The sequence below is a fragment of the Cottoperca gobio genome, chromosome 8 (genome assembly GCF_900634415.1).
Source record: "Cottoperca gobio chromosome 8, fCotGob3.1, whole genome shotgun sequence".
Lineage (NCBI taxonomy): Eukaryota > Metazoa > Chordata > Actinopteri > Perciformes > Bovichtidae > Cottoperca > Cottoperca gobio.
In genome coordinates this window covers 11005167-11026394 of record NC_041362.1, presented here as the reverse complement: position 1 = coordinate 11026394, position 21228 = coordinate 11005167, and the positions used below count along the sequence as shown (strand labels likewise).

The window sequence follows — 21228 nt, the reverse complement described above, 5'->3', positions numbered from 1 at the left end:
TGTACAGTGCAAGATTGAGGCCGGGTTGCATCAGTATGTGCATGAGGAAGAACGAAGAAGCAGGTCACACATCCCTTGATTGTAAAATAACCACAAACAGTTGTGAGGTAGAGGTCACACATTGCTAGTGTTTTATTGGGCAGTTACATACGTGCATTAACAAAATCTGACCATTGGTAATGGCAGCAGACAGCACAGCCACACAGACATGGAGACACCTACCAACAAAAAACAAGCCTGTCTTCCATGTACACAAAACATCAGCTAAATGTTCTGCCTCATCAGTATTAAAAGACATTCAGTAACCATTTTTAGATAGCCAAAAAAACAGAGGAATACATGTTGCAATCAGGACTTAAGCTTCATAAAAGCAAGTAAAACAAAACACTCTGTAACAGATCCAGAGACACTTAACATACAAACACAAATACTTAAGTTCCCTTTCAAAGGATCTTCTGGTACATTTTTATTAATACTCTTTGTTTAGCCTGCATGGTAAAAGTTTTTCAAAGTGAACACAATGGTCGATTGTAAATGTAACGCTATTATCTCAGATAACTGGCAACCATATTAAACCTATATAACCATATGTAACCATACAGCATTGAAGAAAAAGTTAAATCTCATTAATCATTAATCCTCAACTAAAAAACATTTAAATATTTAATCATAATGTTTTTGCAAACACATTTTTTTTTTTTGCAATGTCACCATTACATTTATGTTAACCAAGTATGACAAATTAATTAATATTTCCCTCAAGTGGAAGGCTTGTACGTAAGTAATGTTGATGCAATTTTGGCTTTTACAACTTGGGATGCCTTGATTGACAAGGCTTTGGTCTTAAATAGGGGTAAAAAAAAAAAAAACTTAAAAAAAAAAACTTTCAAGAGCAGAGAAACGTTAAAACAAACCATTCTCGGCAAAAGCGCTGGAATGAAGACAGGATTGCTTTTTGCCTCAAAAGTGTGATCTTAAGTACATCAAAGACAAACTCCAGTCAGAGCTACTTTGCTGAAATCAGTCAATCACAGAAATGCTCGGCAGCAGCTCCAACAGGAGCAGATGAATCACACTAGAATGAAAATACATCAAGAATGAAAGTTTGTCTTTGACTGCACAAATCAAAGAAAGTACAATTGCATTTGTTTGCTGCAAGCTTCAGTCACAACCACAAAAAGATAAATGATGAAGGACCCGAACATGTTTTTTTTCTTTTTCACATGAATTATAAAAAATACAATCAGGGGATGAAATGATACATAAACCTCTCTGCCTTCTGGATATTAGTATGAGCCAATACATTTCTAACCAGATACAGAAACTAAAATTCCTGTATTTTGAGGTATATATATATTACATAGTTTCGAGTAAATGAAGATCTACCAATATGAATACATCCTTAACAATAGTGCATGTTTGTAAGCTATACGTTCTGTCTGTTAGTTGATTATGGTGCCAGCAGTAAGTTATGCTGATAATTTAAATGCCGTATTGTGTCTTGCATCTGCATATTATTTTCTAATGTTGTTTTTGCAATCATAAGTTTAACTGTCCATTGATCCGCTTCTACGTGAACAAGCGCTGAAATTACAGTTACAAAAGTTATGTGCAAAATGAAGTCAATCTAAAGACCATTTCCCATCCCCTACAAAAATAGTAGCCATCTTGTAAACACAACGGACAAAATACAGATTTTTTTTTGCTTCAAAGTGCAGACATTAATATAGCAGGGGAAGGAAACTGTTCATAATCCCTTAACATTTATAACACATGAACATGATTATTGTTCGACAGGCTAAATTCAGTGCTAGTTGGTCATTAAAGCCTTAATATTCTTTGGAATGGCTAAAAGTGTTTCCAATTGTTCAAGAGCAGCTAATTCTTTCATCGTAGCTTTTCAGAGGACTGAAAAGACTGATTAGAAATATTCCATGGGCTTGTTCCTTTACCATACCCATTTAAAATACATAACAGAGAATCCTAACTAGTGCTTTTTAGATTTGTTGTTCTTTATTCCCTTTGGTTAAAGGACTGCTGTCATACACTCAACAAGAGGAGCTAGGATTTAGCTATTGTATTCCTAGCCTGCTAACATAAATCTTTTGTCCGCACTGCTTCAGGTAATAATAACAACACATGTTGCCATCCACACATAACTCAGTATTAAAAGCATGACTAGAGCTGTAACTGGAGTATTTGTGGAGAAAACAAATGCATGGACTGACCATAACCACAGCACTAGTAGTAAATAGTATCGAACAAACCTTTAAAACAATAAATGCACGAATTAGCAATTAGCTGAATGTTAAAGCAACACAGTATAATCCTAATTGTATGCTTCCATATTGACTCAATGCATGGACCTGCAGTGAACATCTTTCCCATTCATTTCGCAGTAATATACCACATTTTTAAACCACATCAGACAAGTTAGGTTGTCTTCCTTTGGTGGAGCGTTACAAATGAGATGCGGGGCTGCGAGTAATACATCCCACACTAACAGATTAATACATCCATATATAGTCAAGCGCAACACAGCTGTACGCAGTAAACGTGCCGGACCTCCGCATGTTGGAGCAACACTGTGGCGAGAGAATGACAAGGAGGTGGAGATCACTTGCTACACCACTGCCAGTCAGCAATGAAATGGGACTGTTTGGGAGGAATCATTTAGGGTGAGGACCTTTAGATGCCCCTAGAGAGAGGTTTAGGTTCTCTGAAAACAGTCTACAAGGCAAAGAGGGCATCCTCCGTCCGCTCGGCCTTCTTGTGGGAGCCATCAGGGGCACGAGCAGGGTGAGCAGGGTGAGCAGGGTTAGCTCCGGGGGGAGATGGCAGAGAATCTGATGACTTTGCTCGCTCCTCTAGGAACTTATCAAATTCTGAAAGAAACAGATTGAGAAAACGGTGAAAATTAAAAAATAAAACTTCACACATGTTACAGCAAGTGGAACGTATGCAATTGTGATCAGAGTCTATACCTTCACTGGTCACCCCTTCCTCGGCTGCATCCCCTTTCTATTGAGAAGGAAAAAAGCCATAAGATAATGGACACACTTTGGCATTGTTAATGGAGTCGTCTTTGTTTCAAAGACAGAAGTAAACCTTAGTGTACAGTCGGCAACACAGTAGGTTGATACACTAAAGTATCATACAAGTAAATTTCCCACAAAGTTCACACAAAACCATACACAAGTCGTTCATGAAGGATCCGTCAACCATGCATCCTTACACACTTGACGCAGGCAAAGACAACAAGGAACCTTCTGGAGCCCGACTCCACAACCTCCACATGCGAGTTAACGAAGCTCATACCAGCAATTTTAACTTGATAACTATGTTAGCATTTGTAAGTCAAAGCTCACAGTAAACTGTTGTATGCAAGTCATCGGTGGAAGTACATTAGATTGCAGTGAGTGAAACGGAGTTATGTGAGATGGATGGATGAAATGTCCAAGAAAAACAAAACAAAACCGAGAAGAAGAAGAGAGAGAAAGAAGGAAAACGATATAAATCAAGGTAAAGAAGTCTCACCACGTCAGCACAGAGCCATTCCTCTATGTCATCCATGACAGAGGACTGCGATACGGGGATCTATGGAGCAAAGCCGTGGACAAACCAAGGGGCAGCACCAATCCCACAACAGAAAGACACCCAACAAACCCGAAAACAAAAACAAAAATTGTAACACACTCACACAAACACAAAAATAACAAGAATAGGAATCACCAAAGGCTCAGAGAGGAAGATGATTTCAAATGAAAACAAATCAAAATACGAACAAAAAGAACATTTTCTGAAAAGACACACTCAACCCCTCTCAGGGTCTGTGCTGCTATCGTTTTATCATGTGCAACAATCTGCTACTCAGCTGTCTTCAATGAGAACAGGAGTTCCCAGGTTGTGTTTTGTTCTCATTAGTTTGGTGGTGCTGACATGGCTAAACAGCTGCCGACTAATGTCACACAGCAGTGTTAATTATTCCACATCATTAGTTAATTAGCAAATCGCTTGAACGTGATTAAGAGATTGATTGGATGGGGAAAAGCTGTAAGCACAGGGACCATCGAGAGGCAGGGCAATCCCACGGCATACACATATATGGAGCAGACACACACACACGCGACCGCTGCATGGCGTGCAGTGACTGTGATGATGCGATGAAGCCACGTCACGGTGGATGGCGCAAGTTTGTGTGGGCACCAAACAATCACAGTGAATCCGGACTGCTAGGAATGTGTGTTGCATTATATGTCACTGGAAAAAAAACGGAAACTTTTACAGTGGCTCAAGAAACTGTGAGTCACAGTTCATGAGGAGTAACAATCAGGGAAATTGGAAAAGCTACGTGCACGCTTTTTGTTTACAAAGATAGCACTTAAGTCTTCCACATCCTTTCACTGCCTATGCGTTGAAGTCATTTGACGTTGACCTGATCCCAAAGTTGAATAGAGAAAACAAAAAACTTTTCCTGAGACCCGGTTAAAGACTACAAAACAAACACGGGTGGGGTTTCCCTGTGAGATCAAAGTTAAAGCAGTGAAGGAGCTTTTCAAAATAAAAGCTGGGGCAGTGAAAGTCATTCACGGAAAATAAATAAATAACTAAACACATGCAGCTGTGTGAACAGGGGAGACAATGCTGTAGAAAAGTGTGCAATAGGAAGTATGTTCGTATCATGACTGTGGAATCATTTATACTCAAATATTCAGTAATAACAACTCAATTAGATAGTTAGAAATATTACAACTAGTGATTCATATGTTAGTTAGTTCATCTATTTCTGGTTAGGGTGAGACGTGTTAGGTTGTCGTTAATTATTTCAAGTTTAACATCTAAGATCTAAAGACAGTTAGAGGACAACTGACAGATACTCTCCACCACACAGCAAACCACCTGCTTACTTTTTTGGGATGACATGTTACCAGTACTTTAACAATGTCCATCATTGTTGATTTAACCGTGCTGTGTAGCAGAAGTATCTGTACTTCCCTGCTGTTTTAGTGTGTGACCGTTAAGAGATGAATGGAGCTGATGGAAGTTCCTGGTGACCCGTCAGGCTCATTAACCCATCCACAAAGTGGAGGCATGGAAGTGAAAAAGCTTCAGTAATGGGTGTAGTGTTTAATGTCAATAGAGTGAAATGGAAGTAGGCAATTGGATAAAATCTTATATCATCATATAAGTCATGTTACATCACTGGTTAATCCACTGAATTAAATACAAATCAAGATGCTTCATCATGCAAAAGTTTGCTATAATAAAGTCCTGTTAATTGATTTGCAAGATTGCCTGCATAGCCTAATACAACCACTAAAACAGATGTTTAAAGAGATTGCTACCTCACGTAAGCCGTACTAATCAGCACTGGTTGACAAATCGCTAACATTCTGAAGAGATAGTTCAGATTTTTTGAAGTGGGGTTGTACAAGTTACTTATCCATAGTCTGTGTATTACCAACAGTAGATGGGGTCAGCACGCCCCTAGTTTGGAGAAACAGACAGGAGTGGACCAGCATGGAAGAAAAATAAATGTACCGTTGTGGACGGGGGCAGCAGCAAAACATATGTTTAGCCACTTAGCTTTAGCCACGATTTTTTTTTACAAAAACTGTAATTGTACCTTGCAGTATGCAGAGGTTGCTGGTTTAAAGCGACAGTTTTAGTCAAAGGAGTCTAGTGGCTTTGAAGCAAGCATAAATAACGGCTTCAGCTCCCATCAGAAAGGTCTCACAATGAAAACATTCTAGATATAGTGTACACTTAAACTGATATTGATCTTTTAGGTGCCCCCAGTAATCCTGCCTGCTTCTCCAAACTGGGGACGTGCAGACTGCCAGCCACTGTAGAAAATACACTTACTATGTATAAGTACCTCATGCAACCCCACTTCAAAAAGTCTGAAATATCCCTTTAACGTATCGTCATATTGCCCAACACTAGAGTACAGCATCTGTACTTGACATGGAGGTAGAAAAACTTTGCTGTGTGGGCTTTGTGAGCATTCCAGGACAGAGCAGTGAGATGAGCAGCTTATGAAGGGTTATGGATGATGCCGCAGGAGGTTGAGAGCAGGGGTGATGGTGAACACGAGGGAGGGGTAGGAGGACACACTGAGGATGGAGTCCTCACCATTCCTTGGGTAATAAGCCAGCTGTCTATGGGCAGCTCCTGATCTGCTGGGTTATCATCCCCTTTTACACTCGGCTGAATCAACAACAGAACAACACCTTACACAAGAGAAGAAAAGTAGCAAGCCCCATCACAGCATAGCACACAGTGCAGAGAGAGAGACAGACAGAGAAGAGGTCAAATATGCAAGAGACGGCTGTCATTTAAAAGTGGTAGAAAAGGAGGGGAGAACGTAAGAAAACGGTGAAAGGTTCATTCCATAAAGATGAAAATGGGAAATAAAAAGGGAAAAAAAGACTTTGAACTCCCTCAAGTAAAAACTCTGAACGAGGCATAGGGCACCTGAGGTGACTAAAAAAGAGATGGTATGCGCAATCAGCAATGTGTGTGTGCATGTGTGTGTGCATGGCAGTTCAGGTTTGAGAATCAGTGTACATAGAGATAACCATGCAAATATATTGCAATATGTGCTCCGGCAGGAAGAATGACTTCAAAAACCAAAGTTTGACTTTAGAACTAATATTTAAATACTATTTTGAGTACTTACTTATACTTATATATATATGCACACTCAACACTTTCACATTGCAAGATATTTACTTTAGCTATTCAGTAATAGCAACAGTCAAATACACAAACCCTTTTGTTTGAATTGGATTTTGTTTGATCAAAGTTCGAGTATCACTTCACGCAGGACAAATGTATCACTGTAGAACATACAGTTTCACAGACCCTCACATGCAGGGAGTGACCCAGGGCTGAGGACCGACTGGTACAGGAAGGGCTCATCAGCCATCTAAATAACGCCCATACTTCATATATAGGTGAAAGCTGTATCAAACTACATGCATCAGTGTACTCACCCCTCCTGCGTTCTGTTGTCTCACATCCAAAGCCGAGGCCAGGCCGCCCAGAGCCTGAGGGTCCTCGTACTTTACACTGTTCACCAAAACATAAACAGCACAGTTAGGACAATGAAAATAGTTTGTTATTTGTTACACGCTGTTAAAAAAAATCAGTAAAACAGTAACAATACCTCACTGCTTCTCCCACAATGCTCACCAATTTTGATTTTGCCATGAATAACTGGTCAAACAATGGGGTTTGATAAGAGTTGTTATATTAGTTGTGGCCATATTGCATTTATAAGACAGCACAGAGGAGAAAGATGCAATTTTGCAACATTCATCAAGAACTGGAACACAACCCGTACGATTGGAGAAAAGAGAAGAAAGAACCAATTTGAAGAGAGAAAGTAGCCTAAATAGACAATGTTTGCAATGCAGTAAGGAGACTCTCTCTTGCCCTTACTTTATCACTTTTATTCGCTCCACCAAAATGTTAAATTTACAGCTAAAGGTACAGAAAATACCAGATTAACATCTATACTCTGGAGCTATTCAAAGACATTTTAGCAAATGCAGGAGGGAATATTTCTCATACGTCGATGTAGTGAGGGCAGGACATCAAAAAGTTCAAACTTCATCATGAAAAAAAAACTTGTATACATCGAACATCAGAGAACAAACAGAGTAAAAGTGCCCATGGGTGGATGTTATTTTAAATATAAATGTTTATGAATATCCAATTAATTAAAATAAATGGCACCCGGATTGATCTGAGCTGCCCCTGAAGCAAAATAAATTCTAGACCTACTTTTTGCGCTGCTCAGCCAGAGAGCTGGTCCTGGTCTGGGCAAACATGTCAAAGTCATCCTTGTTGTGGCCTGGTAGAGAGGACAGGGTACCGCTCACGCTGTCTGAAGCTACATCTGGAGCGGGAGGGTAAGAGAGGAGAGCATTAAAAAGGGGGAACAGCAAGATGCACGATTATATAGAAAGATTCAAGACAGAACAACAGTATATCTAAGCTTCAACCAGAGGACTATAGCACACAGAGGCTTTCTAGGGAAGAGTGTCTAGCGATGAGTGATGTCGCTGGGCTCATTTCCCATTAGTAGCCAGATTATGAGCCTTTTTTACACTCTGCTGATCCTCCAATGCCAGGTCTGCAGAGACTGGGAAGGAGGGATATTACAACTCTGGTGAGAGAGTGTAAACATATGATAGTTGGAGCAAAATAATAGTGTGATTGTGTATGTAAATTCCTCCAAATTTCAAACATCAGAGATAAAAATCGCCCGCTGAAAATATGTTATTTTCTACCCTGGAGCACAATCTGTTTCTCCACACTGGAAGACAGACATGATACACATTTGTTCTTACCAATACCCGCTAGTGCAGATGATAGCGAGGCTGTAGCGGGGTTATGGGCTGGGGAGGCAGTGGCCCCGGCGGTGGAGTGTGTTGTAGGGCTGGAGCTGTTCCTGGGCGTCACCACAGCAGGGGAGCCCGGGCCCAGGTCTATCAGGTTGTCCTCTGTGGCCTCATTCAACATCTGAAATGGGACATGGAAGAGGAAAAGAAAGATGGCTGCCGACAATTATGAATGGATGTAAATAACGTCAATATACAGTGCTTTTGATATGAAGGAAGCTTATACATGTTGGCTCTTTGTATACAGAGACTACTGGAATTCTACAGGATTGACTATTTACACAGTTTGAGACAACATTGAGGGTCAGTAGTTGTGGAGGCTATGCACAGAAACAATACTGAGGGTTGAATAAACAAGAAGGAGCGAAGGGAAGGACACAAAGTATCTAGTTTCACACAGTGCTACTGAAGGCTCTAAGCCAGTGTTTCTCAAATGGGGGTACCAGTTCCCATGGGGTACTTGGGAATACTTCAGTCAAAAGAAATGTAGATATCAGTTATTAAAGTTAACTAAATGTAAATGTTAGTTTGATAAACAACATTGTTTATTACATTTTCCTATTTTCAATAATAATAATAATAAATTGTATTTCTAAATGCAGTCAAATCCAGTTTCGATGGTGAATGACAGATAGAAAATGGATTAGTGTTTGAAAGTTAGCAGCAATACAGCTGAAAACATAGAGAAATAAGTGAAAAGGAAGCTCATGTTTCTCACTAAATGTGTAAGCTACAATGCCGTAGTGTTATTGCATGATGACAAAAAATCATAATGATGGAAACTAAACATTTACTGTAGCATTTAAGTGTTTTTAGTTGCAAGGTTGCTGTTTAGTAAATCAAACAGTGACGTTGCAGCACTTTATTCTACCACTTCATATAGACTTTTTCTTTTTCCTGACAAAAATGTCTTGCACTGTTCAGGGGGTAACTTGGCTGAAGAAATATTTCAAAAATTGGTACATTACTGAAAAAAGGTTTGAGAAACACTAGTCTAAGCAATAGCTCCGTACAGTAGAGCAGACGTGTTAACGTTCATCACTGCGTTTATCCCAGCACATTGAACCTGGTACTGGTGTCATACTTGCCTCCATCAGCTGGCCACAACACAAACAGACAGAACAAACAGAAAGATCAACACAAATCGCTATGTGGGATGTAGCCTCTGGCGAATCACTGATACTGGCGAATGTACACTCTAAATAGCAGATTGGGTCGAGTTCTGCTTTGCTCTTCCAGTTTTGATAAAGCTCAAAATGCAATTCCCTTGTATTAAATATTAATGCTCCAGTAGATTGTTGTGTATGTTATTATAAATAGTCATGTTTAATTCAGATACTCAAATGGTAAAAAACGAGCACAACAAATGTGCGGATGGATTTGTTTAAAACATCCCTCATAGCATCCTTAACATTAGACAAACTAGCAAAGGGGATGCAAATGCAGATGTAATTAAAAATAATTACAAATAATAATGATTCTGAAAACATGCAAAAAGAAAACGCATAGCAAGCGATCTTGTCAGATAGTTTTTGGTAATTGATTTCTGCTCTGTGAATGTAGACTTTCTGTTGATGGTACTCACCCCGTTGTTCTGTGCGGCTCTGCCCAACCTGTACCTCTCGTACCTGTGAGCAGAACGCGAATCTTTGAATGTTTTACCACAAGCTTTGTGACGTTCAAGTGCTCACATCATCTTTCATCTTCAGAAACCTCGTGAAAGAGACAGTTTAGCTGCAGAATGTTTAAAAAGGAACAATCTTCATACAAGCTCTTTCACTTTGTAGTGTTTGAGCGTGAAAAATCCGTGTCCAATGTTCATGTGTCATCTGTGCATGTTTTCTCAGAATTTGGATTTTTCTTTGGCAAGCTTGGGTATAATCACAGCTGGAGCCTCCTCTTTAAAATCATGTATTAAGGGAATTAACATCAACTACTTATCCATTAAACATATTGGTCTTGATCTTACACATTGGGTTTCGCAAAATCATCTAGTTTTGTTGGACAGGTAAAAATTGTACGGACATCAAAGATAATTGAAAGATTTCCAAAATAAAGTTCTGTTCGCGGCACCCTAACAAAACCAAGCATGTCATGTCAGCCCTTAAATAAAGTCTGATCGCACCTCTCATATCGGAGGAAAATGTTGTTGAGGTCGTCATTGACATGTAGCAGCTCCTCAGTCACTTCTTCGTTAGAGACGCGTGAAATCAGCTCGACCACCCTCTGCTGCATAGCCCTGCATGTTCTGTTCAGCTCCTTGATAGATCAACAGTTTGATCAATAAATTCATTGGTAAATCCATAGATAGTAAGAGAAACAAAAGGGGGAGGGAGAAAGCTATAGAGAATACAATTATTTTGGCATCCACATACAATATAATACGCCATTGTTTCTAAATCTGGAAGAAATAACTGCACAATAAATATAGCGTACGTATATTTTCTTTAAAGGCATTAAATGTTGAGCAGTTGGAAAAAGAAAGAAAGAAAAAGTGAGAAAAGGTACCACATAACCATTACAGCTGGCACGAGGCCAGATCCTTGCAGCTGACACAAATACCGAGTGGATTTGGCTTTAGGAGATTACACTGTGCTTGAGTTTCTATACTGCTGGTTGATTGCCAATTCTAGGAATTTTACCACAGCCAACTGACTCTTGATAAGTTGTGTGTGAGTTGATCGTTTCCTCATAAAACTAAACACACTACTCCCTCTAGTGGCTGCAAACAATTCCAACACTTTACAGCTGGCATGCAATGTCAGAAAGCTTTTTACTATCCGAGTAAACTCATTTTACAGTCTGTGGGGATTCATAGAGACATATCTCTTTCTGTTTTGTTTCAGATTGCAGGGATGCTAGCATGATCTCTTGACAGACCTTTTCATATAAAGTACAACAAATAAATAAATAACATTTTCTTGCTCAGACTGGATTTGCCTTCCGTGTTTTATCTTTGAAACCACTTCAACTTAAAAACCACATTAAACATTAAAACACTTAAAGTCTTTAAAGAGTCTCTTAAAGATGTAATTCCGCTTGGTGAAAATAGACCTCATAATGTATTCATGCGCCTCTAACCTGAAGCAGTTCTAGATCAGAGGCATCTTCCTGCCCCGGCACCATCTCTGTGAGCATCTCCGACATGACTTTGGTGTTTCCTCTCACTACGTCCAGCTCACTGCGCAGCCGGGCGATCTAAAAGCACAGAAGGTCAAAGGTCATCCAGACACAGTCAGGGCTTATTCAGTATCGGCAGTGCTGCAAATGTTCTTGAAGGCAGTCGATTGAGTCAGTCATAAAACCTCGTAATCTCCTTTAATCTTTGCATTTTAAAACTAAACTCTGCATAGTTCTGCCTTACTGACAAACGTTGGTGAAAGCGCAGCAGAAAGTTGATTTCACTGGTCAAAGGTTGCTGTCGACGGCCCTCACCTGATCAGGGGTTGCTGTGATGGGGCTGGGCATGTGGGCGGCCTGCATGGTGGAGGCAGGAGTCGGGGTCGGGGTCGGGGTCGGGGTCGGGGAAGGTTTAGGAGTCACGACGGCAGGTGAGACAGGGGTTAGGTACTTGAGCATGGCTGGGTCCACCTCTGGTGTTCCCTGGAAGAAACAAAATAACCCTGAGGATATTGCTGTGTGAATATACATACAGTATGTGTTTGTGCTGTCGGTGGGTTTTCTTCTCACCCTCTGTGGTGTGTGGATGGGAGACAATGCATCCAGGTCTGCCATGGGGAACTCAATGCCTTTCCTCTTCAGTTCCTCATAAATGTGGACCACACCAGTTAGATCAGGGCAACTCCTGAAGGCATCAGCCCAGGCCTGCCACAAACAAACAAACAAACAAACACACATAATGGGCCTCATGTAGGAAGCGATATAAATGAGTATCCACGATTTCTTCTTATTTTGTTAGTACCTATTGATTTCTGGGATTCACGCATGTTTTCTTGTCTGCTCTCACATTTCACAGGTGGCCAAGAGCCAACTTTCAGAGTCCACAAATTGTTTGCCAAACACATGCCAGCTGTTAGGAATTATGGAAAGGAGGATAACATTTTTCAAAATGTGCCACTCATCCAAGGCACTAACTGTCCCGAAAGAATAATGACAAACCAAAGTCAGTGTAAAGCGTTATAACATTTAAAATGGTATCCTTTGTTATTTTCATCTACCGTGGTTACCTGCATAAAAAACACACTATTCTAATGATTAGGAAAAAATGATATTATTTGTATTTAAATATTTGCCTTGATTAAAAAAGGTTTAATTATGTATTATAAGCTGCTTAGAGCTCGAGTTAGGAAGTATAACAGGTCCTTCCTTTTCCTTCTGCCAAAAACTAAATGTTACAACTTATTTTATTTTTTTACATTTGAATGCATCATGATAACGTTTAACATACCTCCATAACAAAACAAAACAAAAAATAAATGGTTAAGAAACACACACCGCGCAATGGACAGAAAGACGATGTCTAAAAGAGGAGTCTCCTTCAACAGATCCCTATAAATAGAGGACAGAGGAACGAGAGACGGAGAACACCACTTGTCGACCGAGGTGACCTCAGGTAACAGGAGAGGAGTCTGCAGTCTGTGGTGCAACACCTGGAGAGTGCAACATGCGGCGGCCACTTGGCTTCCCAGAGTATACCACTGACCTACTTGATGCCATTTATAAAGCTGACTGTTACTATCACACTGAGCAGGACACCTGTCATTTAACAACATGATTTCATAATGTCGTGCATCACCCACTGTTGCAGTGGAAGTGTGGCTCATTTGTGAATTGAGCTATAGGCTGTGCATTTTCTTTGTACCTTTTACCCGGAAATATCTAAATAATGGTAATAATAATAATAATAATAATAATAATAATAATAATAATAATAATAATAATAATAATAATAATAATAATAATGATAATGATAATAATAATAATAATGATAATAATAATAATAATAATAATAATAATGATAATAATAATAATAATAATAATAATAATAATAATAATAATAATAATAATGATAATAATAATAATAATAATGATAATAATGATAATAATAATAATAATAATAAAACAGCAGTAGCTGAGAAAGCCCCAATACCTGTATGAGCGCCAGCACTTTGTCCTGTACGATGGTTGGAGGATTGGTTTTGGGGGATATCACTTTGACCAACACACCATCGATGAAATCTCTGCTGGCCACCTGCACATGAAACCTGTGACCGCAGTTCTTCACACATGTCTCCAATACCTGCAGAGAGGGAGAAGATTAAACAAGGACAGAAGCCTAGCAAATTAAATACAAACTGGAAAGCAGGAAAGCTTGTGAGAGACAGCTGAGAAAAGTAAGACTTCTCATTCAGGATGCTTTCATCACACAGAGTACTAGCTATCAAAGATGTGGGTGGATATGAACACAGCTCAAAAGGTGCTATAAACAAAATGAAAGAGGAGAAATATCAGACAGAAATACATCGCTTTGACAGTGGTCGGGGAGGAGAGACATAGTGAAAGATCTGGAGAAGTAAAGTTTTAAGCAGGGTGCAATCCTTTAATGTGGCCTACACACTGAAACACTTTGAACTTTGCACGGCTACCTGAGAATAAACCATCACGTAATGTTGGATGTGTCTGGTAAATTTGATGCCAGTTTTACAATTAAACCAATCTAAAAGTATAACTTCTCACCGTTAGCGCCAGCATCACTTCTCTGTAGTTCTTGTTGCCACCAAGTCTCTTCTTTAGTGCCCGCATGGCGTCTTTTGGCCTGGAGGCGAACAGGAGAGAAGACACAGCTGGATGAAGCACCCCAGCTGAGAGTAGGCATAACATCTTTGACTTTGTTGGCATAAATTATTTTCTGTGCCACGATAACAGATGCCAGTCAGTCTGTCAGCAGAACTGTTTGACAAAGACAGAGAAGTGCCGTCACACCATCTGTTTCTCTCTTTTCTTTCTAAGTGACTCTCTGTTTTCTCCCAAGGCCAGATCAAAGCTGTCCATGCGTTAAGACTTCAGGTTGGCTTTCTGCCTCACACTGCCCGTCTCTTCACTGCAGATGAGATGTAATAAGCTGTTATGAACTCTTTCATGAGCTACGGTGCATTCATTGAGTGTGGGAGATGAAATAGACAGAAATGGATGGTGGTGGCGCATAAAGTCTGATATGTATGATATGTATGTGTGTGTTTGTTTCGGATTTGGTGTTACGGTGACTTTTTGTTTGTTTTTGGATGGTGCGTCGGTTTTGTTCTATCTTGTTTCAGCACCCAGTAGCATGTTTTGAGACAACATTATGTTCACAAAAAAAGGAATTTTCAGTCGCAGACTTTCCCAAACCTCCAGTTTAAATCTGCTCACCAGACATTGTCTCGCTGAAACATCTTGAATACAAAACGTTCTGTGTTCTCTGAAGCTGAACTCTTTCTCTGTGTGGCTATGTGTGTGTGTGTGTGTGTGTGTGTGTGTGTGTGTGTGTGTGTGTGTGTGTGTGTGTGTGTGTGTGTGTGTGTGTGTGTGACAGAGAGGGCCCCATGTTGCATGCCAAGACAATGAGTGTGTGTAGGCATGAAGAATGTGAAAAGCAGCAGAAAAAAGACAAAAGGGAAAGTGCTGAGGGAAAAATGGAAAAAAGACATATTCCAATATACTTCCTGAAAAGAACACACTCGGCATAACGGAGATATTGTATGGGATCCCTTGACGATTAAATGTATTTAGGGTTAATATGCCTAAGAAAGCTATAAAAGTGCAAAATTAAACAAACTATATGTTTTAACGGAAATGATATGCTTGAATACAAAACCTAATCTGGATAAAAAGAAACAAAAATTGTGAATTTACATTCTCATCATTATACATCATTTTAATGCAGGCATAAGAATTTCATTCATTCATTCATTCAGTCAGTGACACGTACAGAAAACAAAAGACGTTCTGTGGTGTGGTGTCTGCTGGTGAAGCACAGCAGTCAGTGTATTATTTGCTTGAGTCACTCAGTCAGCCAGAGTGACAAAACTGACCGATTCATGGACCAGAACTATTTTTACTACAGAACGTTGTTAAAGCAAATTAAAACCCAACAATGATAAACTTCTAGAAGGTGTGTAGCTGCTCACCCCTCATCTGTCTCGTTTATGATATCGCAGATCTCCATGTTGATGGTCCAGTCCTCATTCTGTAGGCCTCCATCTGTGGCTCTCTCTGGTGGAAAACACAAACGGTTCAACAGAATATTTATAATGATATTTCTTTAATAAGAAAACTTAAAACTGTGCCCTTTAATTGTTGTCTCTACCTTTGCATTTAGGTTTCATTTAAGGGTATCAGTGCCCCTAAAAAATGTATGTAAGCATAGGTCCTGTCTGTAGATAGTTTAGTTGTATCTCAGTAATAGTCAATAATTATTCTTGGCTACTTGACAACCCAAACCTGAGGGTGGCTGGCACGGAAGTACATTTATTTTTTTTTACTGAAAGTTACTAAAGTGATCAGTGCCTGAATGGGGACATTCTACAATATAATCAAATAATACTTAGTGTTTTATTTCTCCTTTTTAGATATGTATCTTAACCATTTCCCCCAGCCTTTGAGAAATGTGTCTTCCATAACCTTTAACCTGTATGTGAGTTTCTCCATTATTAGGATATCACCAATAATGTTCAGCCATTGTTTGTAGACTGGTGCATCAGCTTTTAGCCAGTTCTTTGTGATCGCCTTCTTTCCAGCGGCAAGGAGAATCAGGTAACCAGGTATTGATAACCCTAACCCTACATGAACAGATCCTTCCATATGTCCCAGGTACAGTACAAGACAGGTTCGTGGGATTCCATAACCTCACACCTCACACAGAACAGACTGTACACAGTCCCAGAACGGTTGAATTTTCGTGCAGCTCCAAAAAAAACATGTGTGTGGTTAGATTTCATATGCATGCAGAGTCTCCAGCATTGCTGTTGACTGTTTGTTTGTTTACTACTGATTTTCCCCATTTAGTTCTTACATTAAGTGTTGAATCCTTTTTAGCTTCCATCAAACAAGAGTACAGGGTTGACACAACTTTGGAAATAGAATCATGGTAAGCTCTTTACAATAGGATGTATTTCTTCTTCTTTTTGTATAGTAATCCCTCATTTGCATATATCTGAATAAGTCTTGGTTTTCTAGATCAAATCTGTTTTTCAAGTCTTGAAAGCTTCTCATTTCTCCCTTATGGATAACTGCGTACGGCTGTTAAACCTTTTTCTGTCCATTGTTTGAATCTACAGTCGGAGTTACCTGCTTTGAATCCTTTGTCATAAGCTATCCAGTCTAATAGTCCAAGTTCCCTTCCCACTTTCAATTGTTTAATAATGGACCATATATCTAATGTAAATGTTGTGATTGGGTCTAAGTCTCTCTTTTCTTTAATATGGGGAGGAATTTGTCTTTGCCCTACGAGTGGTTGAATTGGGGACCCAGATGCAAACACTTCAATGTCTCCAGCTCTTTCCAGCGATCAGAGTTGCACCAGTAAACGAGCGGACGTAGTTGTGCTGCATGAAAGTATTCCTTTAGGTTCGGGAGAGCCAGTCCCCGTACATTTTAGTTTTAATACCTGATCCACTATTTGCACATTGCCAGATGATGCTGCATTTTTTGGTCATGCTCGGTTATCGTCTGTGCTGAAGTCGATGCAGACTAATTAAAGCAACCCGTGGTTTACATAACATCGAAAGTAAAACTGTTGTGTAAGCAAGTCAGCATGCGGTGACATACTTTCCTCTGTAATGTCACTTATTATTCAGCCAAAGTTTCTGCGATTTAAATCCTCTATAAACTTGGCTTAAAATCAAGTGTATTTCTCTGTAACATTATATATTAATTATACAACTACAATAAGTAACTATTAAGAGGAAAAAAACATCTTTAATAACTGACAAAATGACAGTAAAAATGTGTAAAATTATAATCTTAATAATAATATAGTAAAACAACTACAACATGATAGGATGTCCTACAAAAAAATCTACTCTAGATGTTTGTTATTTCAATTATAAATTCTAGTAAAAGTGCTTTCTTATTTTATAGTTTCTTTTTGAGGTGATTAGTTAAGAACATAACTGGAAACTAATCTGTCAGAAGCGTTGGGATGAAATCTTGGGTAGAGGATCAGGAGACGAGACCGGTCAGACTACTGAAACTCTTTATTAAATGTAGTTCTTAACATCATTGTAGTCTTCAAGTCTCGCAAGAAACTCTCATGAATAAAAATACTATGCACCACCTGTTGCTCCGATGCCTCCAACTCTAGTCAATTAACTAAATGGACCAAACAGTCAGTCAGAAAGAGGAACCACAACATCTCGCAGGAAAGTGAAGCTGGTTGTGGGTGTGATGTGGTTGTGTGTACTCGGTCATAACTGGTATAGCAGCTGAAAAACAGAAGCCACTGAGACCTGCTGCTTTAAAACTCCACCCTTCCATTTAAGAGCATTTTGGCTACAGCCAGGAAATAATGTGATCCAGACTGTGAGAAGCTACAGTGATGAACAGGCATTGCAGTCATCGCTGCGTTCCTCGCTCTGTCACCTCCTTCCTCTCCCGTCCCCTGAATCCATCCATCATGTCAGTGAAAGCTGATATCTTTCAGGATTGCAGTCATCTGGGGCGAATTTCACAGTGGAACAGTAAAGAAAAAAGGTTTTCTACCAAAGTGAGCTGTGACCGAGTTCCTGTGACTGACACTCAATAGATTCTCATTAGACGACTCTTGAGTTTGGACAGGAGGAGCTCCTCTCCCTGAAGCCCAGAGGCCCAGAGCAGGCTGTCATGCCCAGGCCAAGAGCCTCTCACTGGGCCATGTTGCCTTCCTTCTGGGAGGCTCAACATTGGAAAAGACTGACAGCCATGACTTATTCATGCTCTACCTCTGCTTTCTGATAAACTTGTCACAGACTGAGCAAGCACCGAGAGACAGGCATCTTCTTATTTATTTCTTCTTCTTCTTTTTTTTTTTTGGGGGGGGGTAAACTCTGAGTCCCACCTGCAAACACACTTATCTACAGAAATAGAGAGAATAAAAGTGAATTTCAGCATGAACCGCACTTAAAATCACTGTGCTGTGTCTGGGTGTTAGGCTGCACATAAAGCATAAGATTGGAGGAATTAACCAGCTACTGGTACTGGGATGTCCCATGTAATCTCCTCAAGTAGATTGTCAGGTCAAGACAGGGCAGAGCACGAGGGGCAGAGCAGGCAAGAAAAGAGTAAAGAAATCGCATCTCTCCATGTGAAATGAGCTGGAACGACTCTGAACAATCAGAGCCTTGCTAATGAAGTTAAATTCCCGCTGAGTGCATTCATTCATGGTGTTGTGTCAATCCCCCCAGTACTAGGAATCGACACACCAGTGAAGCCAGTCGATCACATGGCTTTACCGGTGGCAGGCTGTGCCATCCGCTGCCAACAAAGCCACAAATCTCTGTCCCTCTCTGGCCCCATTTCTCCACGTTCTTGTCCTTTTAAGACTTCCTTTCTCTACACACTTTCCACTTGTCTTTGTATGTCTTTATTGTATTTGCTCACTTTTGCCAAAAGCTTGTCGCCTAAATATTGAAAATGGCTGTACAGAGATGTTTAGCAGAGAATTAACCTGCATTCAGAGGATTCTTTTTGCTCGAATATTGGAAGAAATTATTCAATTTAGACTTTGAACTCTTGTATGATATTCTGCAAAAGGAAAATAGTCAGTGGATACCAGACTTAATGACATGGCAAACTGACCCTTCGGCCTAACTACAAAACTCTATAGATTCCCATATAAAAAGTGCTTCATTAAAAACAGGGGAGGTTTCTTTTAATGTACTTTCTCCATGGTGCATTACAATGTATTGCATTGTACAATCTTAATCTGTGAATGAACTACTGCATTACCAGTACCACTCACTGACTGACAGACTGTGCTAATAGCCTCTGACCAATATGTTTATCTTTAGGAAAAAACAGTACAGCGGTGGAGAAAAGTGGGCAACGTGCCTTGAACATAAAGCTGCGAAAAGAAGAGAAAAGATAATTCATTCACCACCTCTAACCCCTCCACCTACTTCTCAGTCACTTGGGAATGAAAAAAGTTCCTCACAATGCATATCTCTCTCTCTCTCTCTCTCTCTCTGTCTCCCTCTCTCTCTCTCTCTCTCTCTCTCTCTCTCTCTCTCTCTCAGGTAAGCTGATCCTGTGCCCTGCCACTGTAGTGTACAGTACCACTGCAACAGCCAGACAGACAGCTAGCTGTACAACTCAGCGCAGAGCAGCAACTCAACCGGAGAGATCAGGCTGGAGATACAGCCATGTCTGTGAAGTGGGGAAATCCAAGATGTGCTGCATACGGCCCACGGCATGTCCTAGAAGGACCTCTGTCGAGCAAAATGCTTGAGACGAAGCTCACAGTTGGTAGCTGAGGGCCATCTTGGATGACATGGCACAAAGCAGCTGACCGGCGGGTGGTGGGCAACAATTCAAAGGCTCCTCTAACTTCTATAGAGGTCCTTCCTCCAAACTGTTTCCATCCAGTGCACTAAGGAGCTACTAACTTTCTATCACTGGGAACTGAAAAACAGATCAGGCAAGAACGTCTGAAAGTCTGAGATCTACAGACAGGCATTTATTTATAAAAGGGCAGCACTCGACAAATCAACATTGTGAGTTGTAAATGTTTGGTGCACATCAGTTTTGCAGGGACTTAAACTAAAACGTCGTTTACATAACTGCATAAACATTAGAAATACATTCAAAACAGTTACCAAATAAAGAGGGTAAATGCTATAGAGTCAAGTTAAGGTAGGAAATGATCTTTACAGAACCAATGGTGGTGCTGTCTAGATAAAAAACAGTAATGATGTTGTTATTATAGTGTACTGGGGTGGAAGATATTACTAGAGTGGATACATCCTCATCACTGAGCCTTACAAGATTTAATAAACTGATAAGGAAACAATTATATATTATATATATTGTTGTACCCAGATTATTATTATAAAATTCGCAGATTTTTAAATCTCAAAGCAGTTTTGCAAACAACAAGCAAGATGCAAAAAGAGATGCAGCCACACCAAAGGGATGTGGTAGGCCACATGCCTCTCTTCTCATCTGGAGGACAAATATGCACCACAGCACAGAGCCTTAAGATTTAAAATATATTACTTAAAAACAACAAGGCTGACCAAGCAGTGTGGTCAACTATTGTTCAGGATGTATGGAAATATTGAACTTCAACTTTGAGCCGTGTCACTACACCGCCCATGCAATCGCATCTCTTTTAATTTCCTTGAAAATTGCATTGTATTGTCTACACATATACAGAGTGTGTTGCACTTGTGATTACAGCGGACTAAATTAGGTGGGTTAGCTGGCTAACATCAGCTGCTCATTCCAAGTGGATGACGTTTGCTGCGATGATGCTTGCTAGCTCGCTATTTTCGTAACGTAAATCCTCGTAGTAGAACACCAAATGTTTGTCCATGCTCACACTATCTATGGAAGAGGAAGTATCACATATGTAATAAATAATTTCAAGGCTAACGTACCTATACATTGGCCCACGGGAGTGCTGTACGGATTTCCAAGTAAGAACTCCATTTTGACAACAAACAATCCGCTCGGGATTGACAGAGGCTGAGGCTCAGAGGCGGTACCACCAAGCTCCGCCCACAGAGAGATGCTATTGGTCAAAAAATAGAATGCTCAATACCTATAGGCTGTAATCAATAGCAGTCATATTTAGCAACGGAAGCTATGTTCAACAAACATTTTTAAACATATAAACCATGAT

General features: G+C 40.0%; 1 protein-coding gene across 4 annotated transcripts; it reads right to left on the bottom strand.

Moving 5' to 3' along the window:
* Positions 1-108: 108 nt before the first annotated feature.
* On the bottom strand, positions 109-21068 carry tom1l2a (target of myb1 like 2 membrane trafficking protein a). 4 transcript variants are annotated; one of them, XM_029438042.1, is made up of 16 exons: positions 20984-21068; positions 15539-15623; positions 14109-14187; positions 13522-13671; positions 12102-12236; positions 11847-12014; positions 11493-11609; positions 10537-10670; positions 9997-10039; positions 8361-8532; positions 7792-7906; positions 6999-7074; positions 6136-6210; positions 3538-3597; positions 2985-3021; positions 109-2885 (listed from the first exon to the last, which is right to left on the bottom strand). In XM_029438042.1, exons 1-16 carry the CDS (start codon positions 21033-21035, stop codon positions 2731-2733), a joined length of 1653 nt encoding a protein of 550 aa, XP_029293902.1. In that variant the 5' UTR covers positions 21036-21068; the 3' UTR covers positions 109-2730. The 4 variants fall into 4 exon arrangements, with proteins under 4 accessions (XP_029293902.1, XP_029293903.1, XP_029293904.1 ...); XM_029438043.1 differs by lacking the exon at positions 3538-3597; XM_029438044.1 differs by lacking the exon at positions 6136-6210.
* Between the last annotated feature and the right edge of the window lie 160 nt (positions 21069-21228).